Source organism: Rhinolophus sinicus, linkage group LG03, assembly GCF_036562045.2.
Source record: "Rhinolophus sinicus isolate RSC01 linkage group LG03, ASM3656204v1, whole genome shotgun sequence".
Lineage (NCBI taxonomy): Eukaryota > Metazoa > Chordata > Mammalia > Chiroptera > Rhinolophidae > Rhinolophus > Rhinolophus sinicus.
The window spans coordinates 35307623-35331495 of NC_133753.1; the positions used below are offsets into that span (position 1 = coordinate 35307623).

The 23873-nt window shown below is 39.5% G+C and overlaps 1 protein-coding gene across 6 annotated transcripts in view; it reads right to left on the minus strand.

Annotated features, from left to right (window-relative positions):
• The window catches only part of DAAM1 (dishevelled associated activator of morphogenesis 1), a 160845-nt gene that overhangs the window by 46250 nt on the left and 90722 nt on the right, over window positions 1-23873 (minus strand). For all 6 annotated transcript variants that reach the window (XM_074327417.1, XM_074327416.1, XM_074327415.1 and 3 more), the window contains exons 4-5: window positions 6014-6085; window positions 744-838 (exon numbers count right to left, since the gene is read on the minus strand). In XM_074327417.1, the coding sequence (XP_074183518.1) occupies window positions 744-838; window positions 6014-6085 (167 nt within the window). The remainder of the gene's footprint in view (window positions 1-743; window positions 839-6013; window positions 6086-23873) is intronic.

Below are 23873 nucleotides of genomic sequence, written 5' to 3' on the forward strand. Positions count from 1 at the left end.
AATTTGATCACTCCCAAAAGACTATTTTCCCCTCTCCCCAAACCCGGGCAACTATTCATCTCTCTGTCTCTATAGAATGGCCTTCTCTGCATATTTCATATAAATGGAATCATACAACATGTGGTCCTTTGTGTCTGGCTTCTTTTCACTTTGCATAAACATTTTCAAGGCTCATCCTGTTGTAGTAAGTGTCAATACTCCATCCTTTTTTACGGCAGAATGATGTTCCACTGTATGGGTATACTGCATTTATTTACCCATTCATCATTTGATAGAATTTGGGTTGATTCCACTTTTGGGCTATTATGAATAATGCTGACATGAACATTTGCATACTAGTTTTTTGGAGGACAAGTTTTCATGCCCCTTGGCTATGCACCAAGGAGTTGGACTGTTGGGTCCTATGGCAACACTATGTTTAACATTCTGAGGAACTGCCCATCTGTTTTTCCAAAATGGCTGCACCATTTTACATTCCCACCAGCAATGAATGAAGGTGGCAGTGTCTCCACACCACTTGCTACTTTCTGTCTTTTTTTATTTAGCCATCTTAATGGCTGCCAGCACATTTTTTAATCGAAGAAAATCAATTTATTGTAAGTTCAGTGATTAAAGTATTTCATCCATGGTTCAATTGCACACTTTTAAGAGTTCCTGAAAAGTCTGGGAAGAAGGACAGAAAAGAAGTAAAAGGAAGAAAAAGAAAAGGGACAAGTAGCCCACACTACTCAGGAAAACATTACCTCATTGGTTTTGTCCTTAGGGCCGTCTTCAGACTCTCTATGGTTTTACTTCTCTCTTCTTCTTCTTCCTTCTCTAAAGCCAGCAGAGATTTTCTCTATGCAAAGAAAACTGAAGTTACTCCTTCCAATTCTACATTTTAATTATAGTACAAGCAAGACAACCCATAGATTACACACCACTGTCACTTTTAATACAAATAATCAATAAATCTATAACTAAGATTTACTACAAGCCAAAATGCAGAGCAAAAGCACCAAGAATTTTACAAATGTGTTATCTCTACTAAAAGTTCTTTCAAATTTTAAATGCAACTCTAAGGAAACGCTTATAGAAATCTTAGTAGAGATCCAGTTGTCCAAATGTTTGTATAACTTCTATACATGCACTCTGAGGAAGATAGTACTCTTTTATATTTAATAGAAAGATTGAATCTGTAGTTAACTATAACATTTTTGGCAATTAACAGAGGCGGGCAAGAAACCCCCCCATCCTATCTCTCCCACTCTTCAGCCAAAAAGCGTAATCTTTTACACTTTTTGTTACATCAAATTACTTTTTAAGAGGAACAATTCAATTGGATCTGATACTAAGATGGACAATTCCTTCAGAGTAAATGATTAAGTTTTAGAAAGGACTCAACATCATTTGGAAATCTGGGAAATCAGGAGGGGGGGAGGGAGGGAGGGAGGGAAGGAGAAAGGGAGAGAGAGAGAATCTACCTACCCAGGGACCTACTAGAGCAGTGCTTCTCAAACTTTATTATGGATATGGATCACCTGGGCATCTTGTTAAAATGCACATTCTAGTTTGTACGTCTAGGGTGAAGATGCTGTATTTCTGACTAGTTTCGAATGCAGTGCTGACACTGCAGGTCTGTGGACCTCACTGTGAAGAACAAGGCTCAGGAAGCAGATCTCAGCTGATGTTATAAAGTCATGAATGCTAGTAAGGTTTATAGACTTATTACAAAGTCTTTTCCATTCCTTTCAACCCTGATCACCTCACTGTACTAAAACTATTCTAAGTCTTATGGTCCCAGGTGCCTCTACTCAGGGAACTACTTACCTTCATCCTACTCTGAACACACATGATCTCATCTCAGTCTTTTTTACCTGTTACGAATTTTGACAAAATACTTGGTTGGGGAACAGCCTGCAGTACTGGGGGAAAAAAATTTAAAAGTCTGGCTCCTATCCATGTGTTGAAGTGACCCAGTCACTCCCTTTCTTTCTGACCACAAATCATCAAGGGGGTACTTTACTTAATTTTTTCAAGTTAATAGTATCAGCATTAAGTAACTAGATATTAACTAAAGCCTAAATTTGACTTCACAATTAGGCAGGTAAACTGCAAAGGAAACAAATATGTATATCAGTACCATTTATGGCAATTGAGATAAAAAATCAGTAAAGCCTTGTTTTTTTAAACTTGTTACTGTTTCTGCTAAAGCTGCCCTCTTGCTGGTGATGAGCCTGGACAGCTGTCACCAGAGGATGGGAGGGGAAGAAGCTATGTGCAGAAATAGCCAATGAATTCCTTCACAGCTCTGTGAGACCCATCCCCCGGAAAATTCAGCGCAAGTCCAGCCAAGTACGCATAATCTCCTACGGCACAGCTGAACTCTAGACTCTTAAACAATCACTTTGAATCTGCAGCTCAGAATCAAGCTTTTTATGAATATCACTCTGTTCCCAACCTTAATCACAGGAAAATATCCCCACATTAAAGATTACACATATGTCTTACTGTTGTTGTTCACTAATACAAGTAAAGATGCACATATTTTCCCTCCTAACAGTCTTGGAGAGGGTGGAGTATCTACATAAAGGCAGACAACATGAAGTCTCTCCCTTGTGGAGCTGGGAAATTTATGAAAAGTCAAGAAAATTAAATTGGAATTTCCCTTTCCAATATAAGAACCATTATTTTCCCCTCAAAACAGAAGACAATACACCCTTTTTTGTTTATGATACAGTGATATTTGAATCTAAGATTGTGTTTATTGAATTGAGAAAACTGAGGCTATGTAGATGAACCTAATATTCTAATGTGACTTTTCAAAATAAAATAACCTGTAGAAAGTCTCAAGTTTTCAAGCTGCACATTTAGGAAGAAGGCTTAATTTGCAACTTTTTGTAGAAAAGCGGGATACGCCTGCATTTCTGAAGATCGCTGCTGGCCCAAACATCCCGTGTGCACCTTGGCACGTGCAGGACAGGCCTGTGACGGCCTCTCACATGCAACGTGGGAAGGACAAAGCACATCCTGGCAGAGGATCTTCCGGTCCAAGCTGCTAAGGTCCACATTGGAACATGCAGGTCCAAGGGAAAGGCACAAAGGGGGCACTGAAATGACGCCTGGCTGGGAGTGGGGAATCAAACGTCTGTGTGAAACGTTTCATTGGTGTGAAATCAGTAAGCCAGGCGCCTAAGCACACTGAACTTCGGCTCACATCCGTGAGAGTGTGGCACGGAGAAGCCACATACAACGAAAGCCCAGGTCCTTCTCGAAACTGTTGGGCTGCACGCTTTTATTATACTGTTTTGCACTCTTTAAAAGCCACCAGACCATTCAGGGGTCCTTTAAAGAACAAAGCACTCTTGTTATGAGGCTTACGTAAAGGAACTGAACTTGTTCCACAAACGCCTTCACAGACCACTAAGTGTTCCAGTCCTCCACCTGGACTGTTTATCAGACTCTCAAGGCATTAAAGAAAACAGATGCCTGCCTCACCTCAGAAAAGCTGGGAGGTGGGGCAGGAGGTGGGATTAGCAGGTCTCTTTTCTAGGTTTTTAAACCCAAGTCAGTGAGAGCCAAATTGGAAAGGAGTCTTTGAGCTCAGACTGACAGGTTTAAATTCCAGATCTACCACTTCCTAATTAGATGACCTTGGGCAAGGTATCCTTTCTCTGAGTCTGGGCTCCTTATCTACAAATAACCGTTTATAGCACAGGGTGCTTGTAAAGATTGAAAACAACATGTGAAAGCATTGCTTGTCACATGACATGACGCACACTCAATAGCAGTAGCTGCTACCATGCTGAAGACAATGGATGATGACAGTAAGGATAATGCCCCTTCAACAAGGGCCAGAGTCTGGCTGCCAGGACATAAAAGGATTTAAAGAAACTGTCCAGTCCCCAGGAGCAATGTCTCAGGATTTTCTGCTGTGTGTTGTCAGGAATTCTCAAATATAGTCATCAGAGATTAGACAGAACCATTGGAGGAGGTGATGGCAACAAATGTGGTGAGAGAAACAGAAAATTCAGCAGTTTCATCAGGCCTCCTTGTTCTTTCGTGTATGCAGTAGGTGTCAGGTCTCATTAATTTATGAACTGTCAATGCCTTTTACCTTAACCCTGGAAAGATGCCGGCTCGGTCCTGAAAGAAGCATCAGAAAGCTTCGTTGGGCACATTTAACACATAAAGAATAGCAAAGTGATTGATAAATTCATAGCCTTGCGAAGGACACTCTTTGAAAGGACTTTGGATTAGGAAGCAAATATAGTTACAATGTAGATGACTCATGAATGCAGTGAAGGGCTGTCCAAGGGGCTAGACGAAGGAGAAAGGAGGCTCTAGGAGTGCCACAAGCTGGCACATCATGGACCCTCCAGAGCAACAAAAGATCTAGGTCGACTCTGGACAAGGCGTGGATTAAGTCACTAAAGGACAAATTAACCTAACTGCCCCAAAATTTGAAGAAAGGAAAAATCCACAGTGTTTAGCACTTCTCCATTTATAGAAGGGAATTCATGAACAAAGAAGCAACGGCCCTTGTTAGACATCAAAGAATGCTGCCTTAATTAGAAAGAGAGAGCCTGCTCAACTGCTCCCGTTAGTCCTAACAGCCAAGAACAAGAATTCAGAAAATAACTTTTATATGCAGGACATGAAAATGGCTCTGAATGATTATTGCTGAGGCGGATGCATAGAAAATCCCTGAAGGTCATCACAAGCCTCACATCCTGCTAACACACTCATTCGGATGCTGAGATCGCCCTTTCACATCTCTGCCACTGTGTAGGATGCCTCGTATAAGGAGGATTTGGTGGTATCTTCTATTCTTTTCTGCTGTGCTTTTAGACAAGAAGCCTTCGGGGCCATAAGCCTCTATAATTTATACAGTCCCGTTCACATTTGCCAGGCTGTTTATTATTCACTGTGTGACAGCAGAATAAGCATCTTCAAAGAAAAAGCTAGAAAAGGGGAAGTTACTAAAAGTCAAGGCCTCTGAAAGTTTAGCAAAAGTGTGAATGATGCACATATTCTAGTTGGTTTCTAACTTTTGCAGCAGCAGCAAAATGTCTGCTTTAAGTGATAAGAAACTAATTCTCCATAAGGACTCGGGGGAAGGCAAGAAAGAAAGAAGCAAAGAAAAGTATTCTGGAAACTATCATCTGCTTGGATAGTGTAAACTCGAAGTTGAATTTAACAGACTCTCAAAATCCAGAGTGTGCCCACGGATGCAAAGGCTGTTCTCCTGTGGGCAACCTCCAGTCCTTATCAACAGGAACAGGATTTAAGCTACGAAGGCTCAAAGGTTCATGACTTGTTTTCTGCTGCATAGTTTAGCTGGGATCAATACGTGCCCCTCAAGCTGCTCAGAACGCTGACATCACAGAGACATCACGTGACCAGAATGCATATTTTAGACATTGAGAATGCATTTTAAGCAACCACTGAACCAAAAATACATGTACCAAAGATTCCGCAAGGACATCTCGGTGTCATTATTATGCCTTCTCATTAAATCTCATATACCATAAACTTCTTTTGTTATTTATGTAAGTAAATTGAGTACCTTGGGGTGCCTGGTAAAATCAAGAACCCAGGAGCTAAGCAAGTCCTCAGTAAGAAAGAGAATGGAAGGAAAACAATGAAGAAATAGTTTCATCACACTATTTTTAACTGGTATTAACTTTTAGAATAGTGCTGCCATAACTAAACTCCACATGATTGGTAAAAGCAATTGCAAATTATAGTTGAACATAAGCCAGATTTAAGATTACATTTCCTTTTATAACATTACACTCATTTATACTTCAGTGTGTGCTGATTTTATTTAAAACACACTGGAAAAGAAATCACTTTGCCAAGTACACTCCAGCCCCCCATCCCCCCTTTCCCAACATGGAGCATTTGGAATGGCGTTTGGAAAGAGAATGACATTTGGTAGTTCTTACTCAGGTGAATTTATTATGCAACGGCATGCTTTGTACTAGACTTCATTTTAAACCGTGTGTCATAGAACAGTAAGTATACCTACAGCAGCCATGGAATTGAGCTGATCGATGTAGAATTCAGGCCAACTTGTTGCTCCCTTGTTTTCTTCCTGCTCCTAAAGAGAAGGGGAGGAAAAAAAGGTGATATACTACCAGATGTATACACGCAACGGTCACAAGCACATCTGACTTCCAGAGCATCTAGACAATGGCCCACACAGATTGTTAGACGACACCAAGATAGAAAATACTTGTTTGTAAATGTTGGCTTTATCATCAGACTGTACACTTGACTAGGGTGGTCTCCCCGATCCAATTTCCACAGAGAGTGCTGCAGTCATTTAAATGGGCACCTCGCCACATCATGGTGTGAAGCTGTTTTCCTTCAGGGGCACAAAAACACTGGGCAGGGCACTGGGTTTGATGCAAGGACAAAGGTCTCTAGGTCCTGGGTCACACTGAGGGCAGTGCTGCTGGACTGTGTGTCGGGATGAAACCCACAAGGGATGGAAAGTTGTCTTAAAAAACGACCATAGGGGCGGGCCCGGTGGCTCAAGCGGTTAGAGCTCCATGCTCCTAACTCCAAAGGCTGCCAGTTCGATTCCCACATGGGCCAGTGGGCTCTCAACCACAAGGTTGCCGGTTCAACTCCTCAAGTTCCGCAAGGGATGATGGGCTCCGCCCCCTGCAACTAAGATTGAACACAGCACCTTGAGCTGAGCTGCCTCCCGGATGGCTCAGTGGTTGGAGCGCGTCCTCTCAACCACAAGGTTGCCGGTTCGACTCCCGCAAGGGATGGTGGGCTGTGCCCCCTGCAACTAGAAAACGGCAACTGGACCTGGAGCTGAGCTGCGCCCTCCACAACTAAGACTGAAAGGACAACAACTTGACTTGGAAAAAATGCCTGGAAGTACACACTGTTCCCCAATAAAATCCTGCTCCCCTTCCCCAATAAAAATCCTTAAAATAAATAAATAAATAAAACCAAAAACAAATAAACAAAAACGACCATTGGATTCAGCCAGTTGTTAACCGGACTCTTTTTTTCAGTTATTTTATTCAGACTCCAGCAGAGAGAGAAAAAAAAATTCTTTTTTTTAAATTAAAGTTTATTGGGGCGACAATTGTTAGTAAAGTTACATAGGTTTCAGATGCACAGTTCTGTAATACATCATCTATATGTGTCACATTGTGTGTTCATCACCCAGAATCAGTTCTCCTTCCATCACCTTATATTTGATCCTGTTTCCCCTCATTTACTACATCCCTTCCCCCCTTACTTTCTGGTAACCACTAAATTATCGTCTGTGTCTATAAGTTTTTGTTTCTTCATTTGTTTGTCTTGTTCCTTTGTTGTTTTCAGTTTTATATCCCACATATCAGTGAAACCTCATACACTGTTAGTGGGAATGCAGACTGGTGCAGCCACTATGGAAGGCAGTGTGGAGGTTCCTCAAAAAATTAAGAATAGAAATTACCATATGACCCAGCAATCCCTCTCCTGGGTATCTACCCAAAAAATCTGAAAACATTTATCTGTAAAGATATATGGGCTCCTATGTTCATTGCAGCATTATCCACGGTGGCCAAGACATGGAAACAACCAAGGTGTCCATCGTTAGATGAATGGATAAAGTAGTGGTATATATAAACAGTGGAATACTATTCTGCCACAAGAAAAGATGAAATAATGCCATTTGCAACAACATGAATGGATCTTGAGATTATTACGCTAAGTGCAATAAGTCAGACAGAAAAAGCAGAGAACCATATGATTTCACTGATATGTGCTAAAAATTTTGAAGAAGGGTTTCATTTGATGTGACTCAAACTAGGTACTGCTTCAGATGAAGAGGGAGAATAAAGCCTAACAACAAATGAAAGGTAGTAAAATGAACACACATTAGTCTCAGGCCTCGCCCTCAGGCTGTGACAGATTCTGAGTCTGGATGAAAAAATGTAATTGTCTGAGCTGGAGAACGGAAACACAAGGAAATCGGGAACTTGCTCCTAAGCCGCTCCAGCCAGTCTTGCATCTTGCAAACCAAGGTGACTTATAGCCCATATTAGAGCACCCAGGCCTTCCGTGGATGGGAGGTCTGTGCCAGACTGAACCCACACCTCGAAAAAACAAACAAACAAACAAACAAAAACAAACCATCAAACAAACCACGTAGCTCCATCAGAGTCCATCAGAAGATGGCATTGTGGTTTTCCATGCATGTTCACAAACCTATGTGGCTGCAAGTCATTTGTGTGATCAAACAAACTCAAAGAGGAAAATTTCAGCTATCCCCTAGCTTCATATTCAGAGAGCACCTTAGTACAATGGGTGGATATCGCCTGTCCCCTTAGAGAAGATGCCAGACCAGGTACACGTAACTGCTACCTAACAATGAAGTAGTTACTACCTATTTACCGGTGTCAGAATCCCAGTCCTTGGGATAGCGGTTTCAATGCGGGGCTTTTAATTTCAGTCCTATACTTCACCTCAAAAAAACCACTTTCTCTAAGCAAATCTTTCTAAGCAGGTCTACTTGGGTAAGATAAAAGAAATGTAATTTCAAAACTATTCTTTAAGTAGTCACAAAAAAGGGGGAAAAGTAGCTACTGCTTACAGTACCTCAAAAGCTGGCAGCAACTGATATCTGAACTTAGGTAGTTGCATGAATTTCATTTGGAGACCGAACAAGCCAGATGATGAGGACAGAGGCTACTGCAGCAGCTTTGAAGTTGGGCTGGATTACATTTCCATAGTTTTAAAAAGCTTAGGAAACCTGATGAGTTTTAACATGTTAATAAACAGTGGTAGTGTAAATGCTGAACGCTTTTCTCCTCTTAAAATGGAGCATTAAAGTTATTAGCAAAAGCCCATTGTTACCAATGTATTCAGCAAGCCAAAATCCATAATGGTATTCAATGGTATTTGAACCTACAAAATGAAATAGAAGGTGCCAGATCTTTTTATTTCCCAAAATGAGGACAAATTTCCAAAACTGCAACAAAATCACACCTATGTCCAGGGTCCCATGAGAGTCTATCTGTTGTAAGCTTAATAGTCACGGTTATGGAACAGAGATCATTTTAGAAACTCAAGATGGGTATATACAGAAGAATCTTTACACTTTAGAAATGCTTTAATAACGTAAACAGATTAATAGTAAACCTACATACTGCAGTCAAAATAAGGGGAAGATTCATTTTTAGTTCACATGCTTCAGTACTGAGAAATGAGCTCACGTATGTTGTGTACGCTACTTATAAATGTACGAAGTGTTGTCACTATATTTCTGGGGTGGGGTGGTTCTTAAGAGTTCTTCATTTTCGCAATGCCTCTCCAGTGTCCCCTGTGCCATCCTGGTTCTTCTATACAAAGGTGAGTTACAGTAGCCAAGTGAAACTCACATCTGTGAATCAACTCTGCCCTACTTGGTGTGGCTGCCAGAATCTGTAGTGCTACAGAGAGAGGGATAGGACAGAAGGAGAGGAACGCAGTTGTTCCCTGGGAGTCCCCTAAGGAGACACGCCAAAGGGAAGGTACTGTCCTAAGAAGCCCATGAAAGAAACTGCTGATGTGCAACATGTATAATGTTTCTGGAAGGCAACTGCGTTCTATGCATTACCAGCCTCTCACAGGTATTATTCTTTGAGCCATATGTCTCAATTTTATTTATTTGTTCTGCAGAAACAATTGGGAAAATATACAAGATTGTATAAATTGTGTTAGTTATAATGGAAGCAACAACAATACCCAACACATATATAGCTTATTATGTGTCAAACATTGTTCTAAGCACTGTGCTCATTTCATCTACCCTATGAGGCAGGTGCTGTTATTACATGTATACTCATTTTTACAAAACAGGAAAAAAGACGCAAAGAGAAGATAGTTGAGTTGCCAAAATTCAGAGTCCATGGGAGAGAAATCAGCAACTCCTTCTAAGATTGGATCTCAGAAACACAAGCAGTACATATTAAGTGCAACGCTGGACTTTCACTCTTAACCACTTCACTGTAAGAAACTCAAATGTGGCTAGTGGCCAAAAATGAGTTTGCCTTTCCGTATATATTGCTATTTTTGTCATATTGAACACTTCTGAATTATTCTAAGGCCTGATGTCTTACCTGCGTTACCTCGGATCCTCCTCTCTACCCTGTTTCGCCAAAAATAAGACCTAACTGGACAATCAGCTCTAAATGCGTCTTTTGGAGCAAAAATTAATATAAGACCCGGTCTTATAGTAAAATAAGACCTGGTATATATTATATTATATTATATTATATTATATTATATTATATTATATTATATTATATTATATTATATTATATAAGACACAGTCTTATATTATAGTAAAATAAGACTGAGTCTTATATTAATTTTTGCTCCAAAAGATGCATTATAGCTGATTGTCCGGCTAGGTCTTATTTTCGGGGAAACACGGTAGACTCTTTCTGTGGGAACTCTACTGGCCCTGTATCAATGCCCTATCTATCTTTATACCCTAGAGGAACTTTTTCCTAACCTGTTCTCCTGTCTATTATATACCTCCAGGTAAAGGTCATCTTCATGGGGATTTCTCAAGAGCACCTGAAGATGAGCTGATAGCAGTGAGCAGCTCTGGACAGTGGAACTGCAAGCAAATCCCTCCCTAGACCATGAAAGTCTAACCCTATTTTTGGCTACCTCTTTCGCCAATTCCATTAGAATCTTTCTCTGGTAGGCATGAATATTGCTTTCACTCTGTTCTTTTAAAACGTTGCTATTCCCCCTCTATTAAAACAGATGGTGCAATACTGATACTTAGAGAAGGTTGCCTGTAGGAATAAAACTCTAGCAATCACATTAAACGTTTTTTTTTTATTCAACCTACAGGATGGATAATTCACATTAAAACCAAGTTTTGTTTCCTCTTGAAAATGTTATAAGTATTGCTTAAGCTTGTATGACTATATTCAGAAGGTCTGTTAGATAATCAGAACTGAACTGATATCAATATTTTGTGTTATTAAATTTTCTACTGACTACTGGTTTTTGAGAACATTTGCAAACACCAACTATTTTCAGAGAGACGGTATAGTAGAAAGATGACCAGATAGTCAAGCTGAAGATGAGATTCCAGAACTTACTTTCTAGTTTACTCAATCAGCATTTCTTGGTAAGTTTAAATATATCTAGGCCTCATTTTTCTTCTTTACAAAATAAGAGGGCGAGACTGTTTCTAACGTCCCTACAAGCTCTAAGACTCTGCATAACTCTAACAGTGAGATGCCATGGAAATATAGTGTGTACCGTGCTTACTTTGAGGGCCCAATTTCTAAAATCAGAAACTTCTTTTTAAAATTTATGTTGTTCAGTGACTCAGTTACAAAACCGTTGACTTTCAACAGCTACTTCCTTTACAAGATAACAAAAGGGGGATAAAATCTCAACATTAATTATTTTATTATTTCTCTATTCCAACTCATCTTGTTTCCTTAGTAAGTTGATAGCCATCAATAAGAGAATACTCATGGACAAACTGCCTCCTGGACAGACGCCTAGACACTTGGCTGTTGCTTCCAGGCTGCACTGACTACAGTTTTAACCTGTTTTCTTGGTCGTCTACTTCGCTTCCATTATTTCAAATTCTGATAAAACAAAACAAAACAAAAACCCCTTTTCTAGGGAACTTGCATAGTTCAAGGGACCTTCAAGAACACTGCCCCCCCCCTTTTTTTTAAATCAGGCTTTAACCAACCAACTCTCTTAGAAGGTAAAGAAGTAACTACATTATCGTCCTCACTGCGCTTCATTTCCAACTGGCACATTCTTCATTCTGAATCGCTGGTCAGTGGCTAGTAAACATTGTCCAAGAGATTCTCCCCTATTCTCCTAAATGCACAGCAGTATATTTATTTTCCTCAGTATCACTTTGCCTATAAGAATAAATTTTGCACTACTTTTTTATTTGCACTATTTCTGAAGTAAACATGTCCCAGACTTCTCTCACTTCAGTATCATTTCTTTCTACCAATCCAAGCTCACTGTGTCCCACTTTTTCTATCATCAACAGATATGCATTTGGATCCTCAGCTACGTACAACCTGAAAGGACTTATAGACAGATAAGTAACCTCTCTGTGTGCCTCAGTTTCATTTCCTTATCTATAAAATGGGTGCCTACCTCATAGGAACATTGTGAGGATTTAATAAGTTAATAAAAGCACAGAAAGCACTGAGAACAGTATACACATGCTTGATAAATGTTAGCTAGGATGATGATAATATTGTTCCAGAATCTCCAGCTATGGCCATTCTATGCATATGTCATTATTACTAAGACCGTAAAAATTGGAGCAACCAGTTTGGAGGTAAATTGTGGCAGTAATTGTTCAAGTTAAAAAAAATGACCAAATATATTATTGAGGGAAAAATGCTTCAGAACAGTATTTTTCATCTGGAGGGGAAAAAAAAAGTACACTTTATACACAAACATTTCTGGAAATATATACAATAAAATTTAACAATGGCTACCTCTGTCTGGGGGGCAGTAGGAAAGGTCTTTTACTTAAACACTTTTATTTTCAAAAAGTCAAACTTCTATTTTACTAAGACATGCACTATTTTCCCAATTAAAATAGAAGTATGTTCTAAAGCATTGCAGGTTCTGTGAGAACAAGAGCTTTGCTTTTTCTGATCATTTGTGTATAACATGAAATGCATCATGTCAAGACCCTGTAACATGTAGGGTGTCTCAGTTCTCTACCCCTGGGGCACCCCTCCACAGGCTCCCCACAGCACATATTTAGAAACATTTCTCTAATTGTCTTCTCTCACTGGATTTTCTATTTTTAAAACTCACTCTAACCCTAATATCAACTGTCTGTTCAAAGAAAGGAACTGTATGATTTGGAATAAGATTTATGCACCCGACGCATGTGAAAATTTTCTGCCATTTCCATACTTACCTATTTGTGTGGCAAACAATTTCTTGGTAGTAGCAGAAGGTTTTCAGGGAGTCAAAGTACAATGTAAAAACTAAGTCCCTAATAACTTCTTTTGAAATTACCACAGGATAGAATTTTAATAGGATTATTTCATGAATGATATGTAAGAACTGGTAGTTTTTCTTCAGTTTAAGATGCTCTTAGTAAGGCCCAAAATAGGCTGTGCAAAGGTCAATCAGTTGTAAAGGACATGCTCTGTGGTTGTTCACAAGACCACAAATTACAGACTGAAGCAACAAACTCTTGGCCAACTAAAGTCATAAGTCTCCATGTGTACTTTTACACACCCATGCGGTTCTTAGACAATCCTTGTGAGAACAGACACACTCTTGCCCTATCTGGACTGGCTAACAATCCTCTAGCAATGTGTAATAGCACTATCAACCCCCCAATAGGAGAGACATATTAAGGTTTAACCAAAAAAATTTCAACACCTGGAAGGTATTATTTCAGCATGATGGTAATGAAGTAAATTTCATTCTGATAATTTGCATTACAGGACAAAGGCAACTAATAAAAACCTGTTCCATTTGTAAAGAAAATGCTATGAGAAAAGATGTTAACTGAGATTGTGTACACAACCAAGAAATTCTATCCCTTGTGAATGACCAAAATAGTCACTTGTTACAGTAATTAACAAACCTGCTAATTACTATTGTGGATTTCATGGGTCCACCCCCACATACTAATAAACAAATTCATTTTGTACCTAGGATTATTATGGAACTACGGGCAGAAAGGAGCAGAAAGGTCAACGTACTGTATTCTCCTGGGTATGTCTCCATGATGTGTCTGGCATCTAATACACGCCAAGTGAATGATAGAAAACAGGAGTCGCTGTGGGTGAAACGAGATCCAAGGGATAGGGAAGGAAGAGTAAGTGAGATGGAAAATGGAAAAGTATTTTGTGGAAGGCCTTGCTAATCACTTCTGCTAACTTTCCCCTCTGCCTCAATAAAAGTGTAATCAGCACCTTCTCAAAAGACGGTCATGATGAAGTGGAACAGCCTGGAGATCAGAGTAGGCAAACTTTTGCTGTAAAGGTGCAGATAGTAAGTATTTTAGGCTTTGCGGACCATACAGTCTGGTGCAACTACACAACTCTGCTACTGTATATTGCAAAAGCAGCTACAGATAACACTTGAACGTGTCATGACCACTGCCACGTCTCAGTAGCGCTTTATTTATAAAAACAGGTGACTGGTCAGATCTGGCCCAAGGGCCTCCGTTTGTCAACCTCTGTGCTAGAATCTAAGCTTGACTCTCAAGAGGGTAGGAGGACATCAAAATTCTAACTTGATCACCACCTATTTTCCATGCTTTCTCCTCTTCTTGACGCCACTCTATCTCCAGTAAACCCCGACTATATGTTAGGATCAGCTCATAAAGTGTTTGGAATTTCCCCAGTAACCTGGACTTTTTCTAGAGAAGAAGCAGGACCTATACCATGCCTGAAAACTCTACCTTCTTATGAAGCTCACAATTCCCTGAAAGTACTTAAAATAGCATAGCAGCGTTTGGTCCTTTAAATCCTGACATTTGCCCCCAACCGTTTCTATCTTGTTTATCTCTCATTGGGAAGAGAAGAACCAGCAGGTGAACAATCCTGGATTCCCAAGACTGCTGCTTTACTCAGTCTTTCCAATGCTTTCCCCTAAACCCTCGTAGTGGGCTAAAACTATATCCTACATCCAAAAAGCTTGCCAAAGGGCGGCAGTTGGTTTCCAAATATAATGCCTATGTTGTCACATTTCCAGATAGTCATGTGGTTCCTGGGACTGCAAATCTGTTACAGTTTTTGGCCACTGCCATAGTTACACATGAAGTGTATCTGTTGCCCAAATCCGGCTGGGCCCACACAGAACAGCAGCTTCTTCATCTGACAGGAAACTCAACACCTCCTCCTAAGCTTCAGAATGTCAGTCATTTTCTGGAAAGACTGGAGGGTGACTTGCAATAACAATGGCTTTCATATTTAGCATTTAGAATCATCGAAGAAAAGCAAACCTCGTCCCTATTGTTTTCCTAATGCTACAAAACATCTGTATGTTTTTAAGGAAAACCATCGCATAATTATATAGCTGGTCTTTGACCCTAGAGACACCCCAGTCCAAGTTTCTCTTCCCAGGGGTTCTTTATATAAGGTCACCAGCAGGTGATCGATTGATTATTTTGTCTCTGAGAGAAGGCTCCAAGGGGTCGACAATCGTTTGCAACCAGTACTCTCACTTACAGTTAGAAAATGCACCTCACACTGAATTGACAGATGTCTCTTTGTAACTTCAAGCACTTGTTGGCCTTAGCTTTGGTCTTGGGCAGTGCATGAAATAAGTCTAATTTCTCCTATGAACAATAACCCAGCAAATATTTAAACAATTTGAATAAAGCTAGTACATCTTCCCAAAGTCTTCTCTTTACCAAGCCAAGAATTCTCCACTGGCTGAATAGCAGAAGTTTATCTTCCTCAATTCACAAATAAATCTCCAGCTTTCCATAAATTCACCACACCCTCATGTCCACTCTTCACAAAAATAACTCCAGCAAATATATCTCAATTCCTATGAAAGGGCTCTTCTCACATGCTTGTCAGTGATGTACAACCCTAGACAGTCTCTACTGAGAGGGCATCTGGAAGATTTCTGACCAAAATGTCTCCCCAAGAAAAAACAGAACAAAGTCTTGCTCCACAGCAAATAACACTTATGATTTAGAATAAAAGATACATGTCATATGAAGCAGACCTACACATGCACAGTCTTGGTCTTATTAAGTGTACATATCTTAGCAAAGTTGGCTATTACATCTGTACTATTATCTATTTTACCATTTATATAAAGTAAATAGGAAAATTGGTTTTCTTATTATAAGATTGAAGACGTGTTGTCTCTGGAACATAAATATAAGTGAACAGAACTGAAAATGCATACACTTAGGGATTGGGCTCACGAGCTGCCAAGAATCTTCGTAGGAAGTTTAAGCCTCTTTAGAGCACGATTTTTCGGGTCTCTGGGTTACACTTCTGAGCCCCTGCTCCTCTCCTACACACTCATCCCTTCAAACATTCTTCCAGGAATGCATGTGACGCCTGACAGCTTTTCTGACCCCCTGAGCCTGCTCCTTCCCTTTCTTTGGTCTGTGCAGGTGTAACGCTCAGGAGAACCAATATACTATGCGCGTTTCCCCACAGAGAGCCTCCTACTCCATATTACGTACTCCAGCCTAAAATGCTGTTAAAGATCAGAGCATTTAGAATGTTAGCCCCTTCTTTATCAATTCGCTAAGTTAAAAATGCTATACTAATGGAGGACAATTTTTTTAAAGGTAAAATCATGGCATAAACTGATGTCAAAGATTTTACTGAACTCAATGAATGAGGGAACTGGTGAGATGTTGCAGTGGGTTCAAAAGAGAATCCGAGGGGCAAAGACATATCTAAGCATTTATTTACAAATAGGTACGAAACTGGTCAATAGAACAACAATCAATTGCATCAGACAATTTGCATTTCAATGGATGTGAATTATTTGCATTGCTATCAGTTTTTTAAAACAATTATCAGATTTGTTACATAGCTCAAAGATAGTGAAAAGTGGAAACCACTCTGCAGAGTGCTCCAGACAGAACATGCGGTAAATTTTCTTTTCCCATTTCAACGTAACTACAGAGTACAGAATAAAAGGTGTTTGACTAGTACTTCCTGGTTGAGGCGGATACAATCTATAAAGGTATGAAGTGGAAGCCAAGCTGTACAACTAATACTCTGCTCCAGGCTCCTCACACCTACGTTACCCAAATGCTCAGGCTTGCCCAAAGCTCTTTCTTAAGAGCACGTACTCCATCCTGACCACTTTACCTCAATTCCACCACTTTCTGTTACCGTGTCTAGGCTGTGTGGCATGGTTTCTATTTCTGCATCACTAAATCTCCAACTTGAAACCACGGAGACCATTTCACTCTATCATCCCCCCTTATTTGCACAACTGCACCTGGTCCTCTATCCTCCCCAAAAATTTGTTGGACAAACCGAAGATTTCTTGCACTGCTCATAAAAAGAAAACAAAATGAAAAATTTTTAAAAAGCTGTGAGCTCAGTGAGTTCAGACTCACTCCCCACCCTCTCCCACATCCAACCAGAAAGTAAACTAAACTTGACCACTGTTGCCTAATAGTTTGGTCTGCAGACCAATGCCATTTAAGAGTGACAATTAGCCGAATTTGGGAGCAGTATTAACCTATACTGCTGAACACAGCGCTTCTCAAGGGCAGGATAGGAACAGAAACCCTCTGCTCACCAGGCTTAAAATTCAAGGTGCTGAACTGATTCTAAAAAGTCGTTTGCTTTCCTTTTCATTCACGTACTCATCCAATAAATATGTACTAAGTTTTATAATGGCCCACACACTGTTCTAGGTGTTAGAATACATGAATAAAAGAACAAAGCTCCCTGCTTTCCTTCTTAGTGATCCATGAATACAAGACATATGAGACATATGAGAATATGTTTCCAAACTTTAGCATTGAGTTTCTTACCAGATCACAAACTTACTCTGACAACGACAACAGGTTCTCAGTCTCTGTGAGTATAGTTACAAAGAACTGTACCCATTTATAGACTTCACTCCCTCTACTCATCATGATAAAAAGAAACAGTCAAGTATTATGAACTCTTCTGCGTTTTTACTAAACTCCAGTCTCTCTCAATATTATCTTCTAGCTTCAAAATAAAAATCAAGTGTAAGCATTCCTCAAGTCTACTGGGAAAAATGCCTTGAAACATTTCCTTGATACCACAAAATGTTACATTAGTTTCTTATTGTCACAAACTTTATTTACACTGGTAAAACAAAAAAAATCACCAAAAATTTCTGAATGACCTGAAATGAAACATAGCAGCCTTGTGTTCTTTTCCAATCAGCTATTATTTTTGTTTTTCCCCAAATCACATACTGCAGAAAAGCAAGAAAAGAGTAACACCTTAAAGAGATCTAGTCTCTCAATGGGGAACAGCAACAATGAAACAAAGAGAAGAGTGACAATATGACTTCAAGAGTAAAGAAACCAACTGCATTTCTGAAACCGCTCAGGGGCCCAGTCTGTTCCAACACCCGCTTCTTTCCTGAAAAAGCCTCAGCTGACTTGACAGAATTGAAATCTTCAAAGTCACATGCTACAGGATCCTAAGGGAAAACACTTTTCATGTGCTGATGTATCTAAGAAAAGAGCCACAATCCTTACCTAGAACTAAAAACTGAGACTTTACAATCCATGTACCAAACTATGAGACATTTATTTTATTTATTTTAACAAGTCATTTCTTTGGCAAAGCATTTTACAGCATAGAATATGACTGGAGCCTAAAAATCTCAATTGGTGTAACTTCAACATCTGAAGCCAATTTTAGATGACAATTCCCCCTCATTTTCATGGCAAAAAAGAAAACACTCTCTTATTGTCATTTTCAGAGATGACACAACCCCACAATACCCTGTTGCCTATGACACAAAGTTATAAACAGTGACATAAAACAAATTATTTCTATGCAGCTCATGCAGAGTCAAGTCTTTGACCCACACGTCACTACGGAGAGCGATAGAACCAGGTACAATTTAGTCCAGCTGCTTGGTAAATTACCATGTTTGGACACACATCACTAAACCCTAGGCAGCGTGGAAATCCAATCAGTGGTGTCAATGGCCTTTGTTGCCTCACATCTTGCTACCAGATTTGCTGCTACCACGCCAGCCATGCAGAATGTCATAAAGCAGGTTTTGATGTTCTGTAACCTGCTCTTGGGAAAACAATCAAAGTGTGTTTATGATTTGCAATATAATGCTTAACACGAGGCTATAAAGAGAGGACTTTGGAAAACAGTAATTAAACTAAGAAGAGAATCGGGAAACAGTAAGCCCACAAGGGCATATTCCTTTCATGGACGCATTTGCAGGATGACTGTGGAAAATGCTACAACAGAGCCAATCGCCCCCTAGAAGAAAAGTTGTAACTGTATTGCTGATTTTAAGCCATCATCGACTCTATGGCGTACTACTGAATTAAGGGCAGCATCTTTGGCAAAAGAAATATATTTATTTTTCTTTTTGGCAAATGAAAAGCATCAGTTGGAAGAAGTCACTGTCTTAGAAATGTCTCCATGTGAGGACAGGGGGAAGTACATCTTAGAAAACGAGGAAACATAACATGCTTTTTCTTCTGCATGGGAACAGACAAAAGGATACCATCTGAAGACTGGTTAAGTCAAATGTTGAGCTATACTGCATTGAAGAACAAGAGAAGTTAGGGCACTGTAATTTAAAGTGGGTATTCTTCGGTAGACTTTGCACTGTAAACCGCTTCTCGTTCCATAAATTACTAGGTTCCTGGAGCATAAGGAATTTGGAGAAGCCCAAATTAGAAGTACTAGCAACACATTTTAACTTACACTGGGAGCTCAAAACTTCTTTCTATTTCGCAAGGAGGGTGAAGCTCTGAAATGCACCAAGTATAACATGGATTCAATAGTATTAGACGTGCTAGAACTATTAGTGAAAAGAATAAAATAAACATATGTGTAAGAAAAGTGGTTTTGTTCTTTGATTGCTCTTCCAAAGTGGATACTTCCTTCCACTGATATCTTTCATAAACCTATCTCCTGGAGATGGTGAAGTCAGGCAGGCATGGGGCATCCTTTCTATGAAAGTAGGTGCCATAGTACTTAGAGAGTCTGCAGAGAACCAGGGAAGAGACCCGAGAGAAAAGAAGCATGAAATGTGATACTTAACGTCCAATTATTCAGGAGCAAAAGGAGCCCTCAAGGGCAAAGATGGTAAATATCTGCTACAAGTGACACATTTTCCCATCACGTGTCATGGCAGACATTGCTAATGAGTTACCACACTATTCTTATTGAATCCATTCATAACTTCTGAATGTTTCTCAAAGTACACCAGGTTTCAACTTCCAATTGTTCAGAGTTAGTAATCAAGATAAACCTTTTTGCCTACTCTGCTTGGGGTTATTCATAGTGTACTCAGGGAAGGAAGCCACAGTCTTAAGGAATACTGAAACAAAGGATGTGTGCATTGTGCTGTGTGCCCCTCAAGGGTGCACTGGGCTGGTGATAACCAGAACGGGAAGCTGGCTCTGGATTCTTAGATATGGGACATAGCGATATCCCTTCCCATCAGAGATACAGCCATCACTGAGAACACTCACTCAATGTGCAATTAATTCTACACCTGCAGATTGAGGAATTTTGGAAGTGAAATAGAGCTATGCCTATGTGTTGCAACACACAGAGGCAGGGGGCTCAAAGGGCCTCACATAGTTGCATTTAGAACCTTAGTTCCACAATAACACAGTTGACAAGTACTCTATGGCAAAGGTTGAGAGCTCCAAGATAGTCCTGTAGTCCTAACTCTGCAACTGACACATGATGGAATTTGTCCTGCACCCGAGCTGTCAAAAGAGAGCTGTTAAAAGGAACTTGCTTAAGAATAAAGATTGGGAAGCCAAAGATAGCCGCTCTGTGGCAGCTGAGAATCTCCCAGGACACCCATTCAAACCCAGAGCTCCAAGTCTCTTCCAGAGACTGTAGCCAAAGCAGGAGAGTTCTCCCCACGGTGCAGCACCAATGTGGCATGAGTGACAAGGAAAGAGAGAAAGCTATGGGAGTTGCTTCTCTACCCCCATTCCCAAGGGGAAAATAGAGCTCCACAGGACACAATCTCCACGTTCCCCATGACTCCACACTAATTGGTTTGTCCAACTAAGATATCTTACTTTCTCTCAGCTGTATATTGGTCACTTATTTTTCTTGTTGTTTGGGTGATTATAAAGGAAGGCAAACACAGGGTCATTCTCTCCCACCCTCTTCCAGCCTGGTGTCCCCTAATTACAAAGAAAGCAAGGCCCCAAATAAAGGGGTTACTTGCTGAAGAAATGCAAGAATGAGGAAGCACAAAAGAGAGATGGTATCCACAAAGCAGCTACATGGTCACTGTTTTTACAAATGCTGTAAAGAACAAAGCAGAGTCAATATTTATAGACTGAAGAATGAACAATCCCCAAATCCATAGGTGGACTTGTACATAGAAACTAGTTCAGAATTTAGGCACGAGAGATAGACAGTCAGCAAGTTACACCTCTCAATTTCTTAACATCTGAAGGAATCAAGGAGTGCAAGAAAGAAGAGAGACTTTCACAATTTTTATGAGGAGATGATCGAGATAAAGATGCTCTGATTAGAGGAAGAGAAAGAGACCGATTGTGTGATTTGCAGCCACAGCCCACCTGCTTGCTTGTGCAGCTGTGCTGATTCTGAACCTGCACTTGAGTCACCCTCGGGGAAGTGGCGAATGCCTCAGAGGAACTTCCTGCATTTGGTGATGACATGTTATCAGTGAAGGGTTTGCAAGAGACGGAAACACAGTTTGCCTGGGTCTAAAACTGAGGGTGTAAAGAGGTCTGGAGAAGAGGAAGACTGAACCATACACAGAGCAGTTTCCTTTGCAGTCAAACCATATAAACATAACGCTGAGTGAATTGTCCATTTTTATGTTACTTCTAACATGTTGTACTCTTGTATGGCTTGGTGGGTATTTGAACAGAACGCTTTTCATGTTCTAAGCCTTGTGTTTTCCTTTTTTAAATGAACACTTTCTATTCCAGTAATTTTTACTTCAATTCGATTCGCTAACACATACGGGAGAAAAATGGAAGAAGTTTAATGACAGTTTCTTGTATTTGAAACATTCAAACTTAAGTAAAGTGATTGATCAGGGCAATGAGAAACTAGTTCCTACCATCAGATGTCTGGTTGTATAAATTGTTACAACCACTTTGGAGAGCAATTGAAGGTGAAAATGTTCATAACTAACAACCCAGTAATTACATGTCTAGATGTCTATCCTAGAGAAATTCTTGAACAGATGCATAAGGATGCTCATTGCAATGTGTGTATGTGTGTGTGTGTGTGTGTGTGTGTGTCTATATATGTGTATATATATATATATATATATATATATATATAGACACACACCGTATTTCCCCGAAAATAAGACCTAGATGGACCATCAGCTCTAATGCATCTTTTGGAGCAAAACTTAATATAAGACCCGGTCTTATTTTACTATAATATAAGACCGGGTCATATATAATATATAATATAATATAATATAATATAATATAATATAATATAATATAATATAATATAATATAATATGATATAATATAATATAATAATATAATAGTGGGTCTTATATTAATTTTTGCTCCAAAAGATGCATTAGAGCTGATGGTCCAGCTAGGTCTTATTTTGGGAAACACGGTATATATATACATATACATATATATATATGATGAAAAATTGGAAATAAGCATTATCCAAAGGGGGATAAAAATAATTAAACCAAGGCATATTGATTCATATAATGGAACATTATAGCACAATTAAAATGAAAAAATACATATATTGTTTATGAATCTAAATATGCAGGGTAAGGTTATAAATATATGTGTGAGAAAAACAACAACAACACATACCACCTTTAGGATAGAGGTCACCATTGGGATTCAACTCTATTTATAATGTTCTATTTCTTTTTTAAACATCCAAGGTGCATATGATAAAATGTTGGCCTTTGTTACATACAGGTGTTTATTAAATTCTGTACTTTTTTGTATATTTAAAAATTTCACAACAAAAATAAAATAATCAACCAGGATAAATCCCATGACTTGAGGGGAAGTTCTAAGAGGTTTATTAGTTTTCTTTTTTAGAAATTTTACAGAGTACCAATTTATTGGAACCCAGAATGTCTGCTCTGGTAATTAGGTAATTTCCAATTTTACAACTTCTTTCAATAGTTAGGTTCTGCAACTGTGCTGAAACATTCTTTTATCTCAACACAGTTTTGTTTTGTTAGCTTAACTTGGGAAATCACACAGCTACAAGCTATTGAATTATAATGCTGCAACTCTGAACAAATTTTGTTGCTGAACAGGGCACTTGTACACCTGGCTCACTTCAACCTAATAAACTACTTATTTGTGGAAATTGGTTTGTTTAATGGAACCTCATAATGTCGTGTCCTTTTAACAGCAGTTATCTCAAGCCTGAAAAACAGAGGATTCTGTAGAACTGGAATGTAATGCCCCAACAGAAGCCTCCTGAAGTTGTCTACAATATTTTAGATTTGTTGACTTCTCTAAGCACCAAAGAAGAAAGAAAGATATGTTTTGGTTTGTTCCATGGGCAAGTTTGTTTACGCTTCTGCATCACTGATGCTGGGCACCTCCTGAGAGTCAACATTTATGAAAACACAAACTGTGAGCTCAGGACCCAGCGTTCTAGACACTAGACACTACAAAGCAGGGTGTAGTAGGCATAGCTGGAATGACAGAACTGGTAACATGGGAAAGAAAAAGAATGCCCCAGAACTGATGTTATTGAACAAAGGAATTACAGGAAGAGGAGGCAAATAAATACCCATGAACCAATTGCCCTTACTGGAATACAACTTTGGTTTAAGGACTGCCAGAGGCAGAGAATCTTTGAATTTTATACTTCAAATCTAAAATTTGGTGCTCATTTTGATAGCACTGGCTTTTGTAATAAAAGAAAATGAAGAAAATGAGTCACTAACTTTGAAATTATGCTACTTAGTGGGGAAAGAGCAATGCGAAACACGCCTCCAGTAGGTTTCTGGGCAGAAAACTGAGGAAATCTCATCAGGGCCAAGATCACCATGTTTTCAGTTACTGCCTAAACAGATAAACAACATAGAAAAACTCTTGGTGGTTTACAGATTCACCTTTGTTTTAATCCCCCCAGGGAAGAGTAAAAAGAGAGAGAGAACAACAAAAAAAAGCTGGGGTGGGGGTGGGGGGTGTCCCCTGAGCTAGACAAAGAAAAAATGTACCA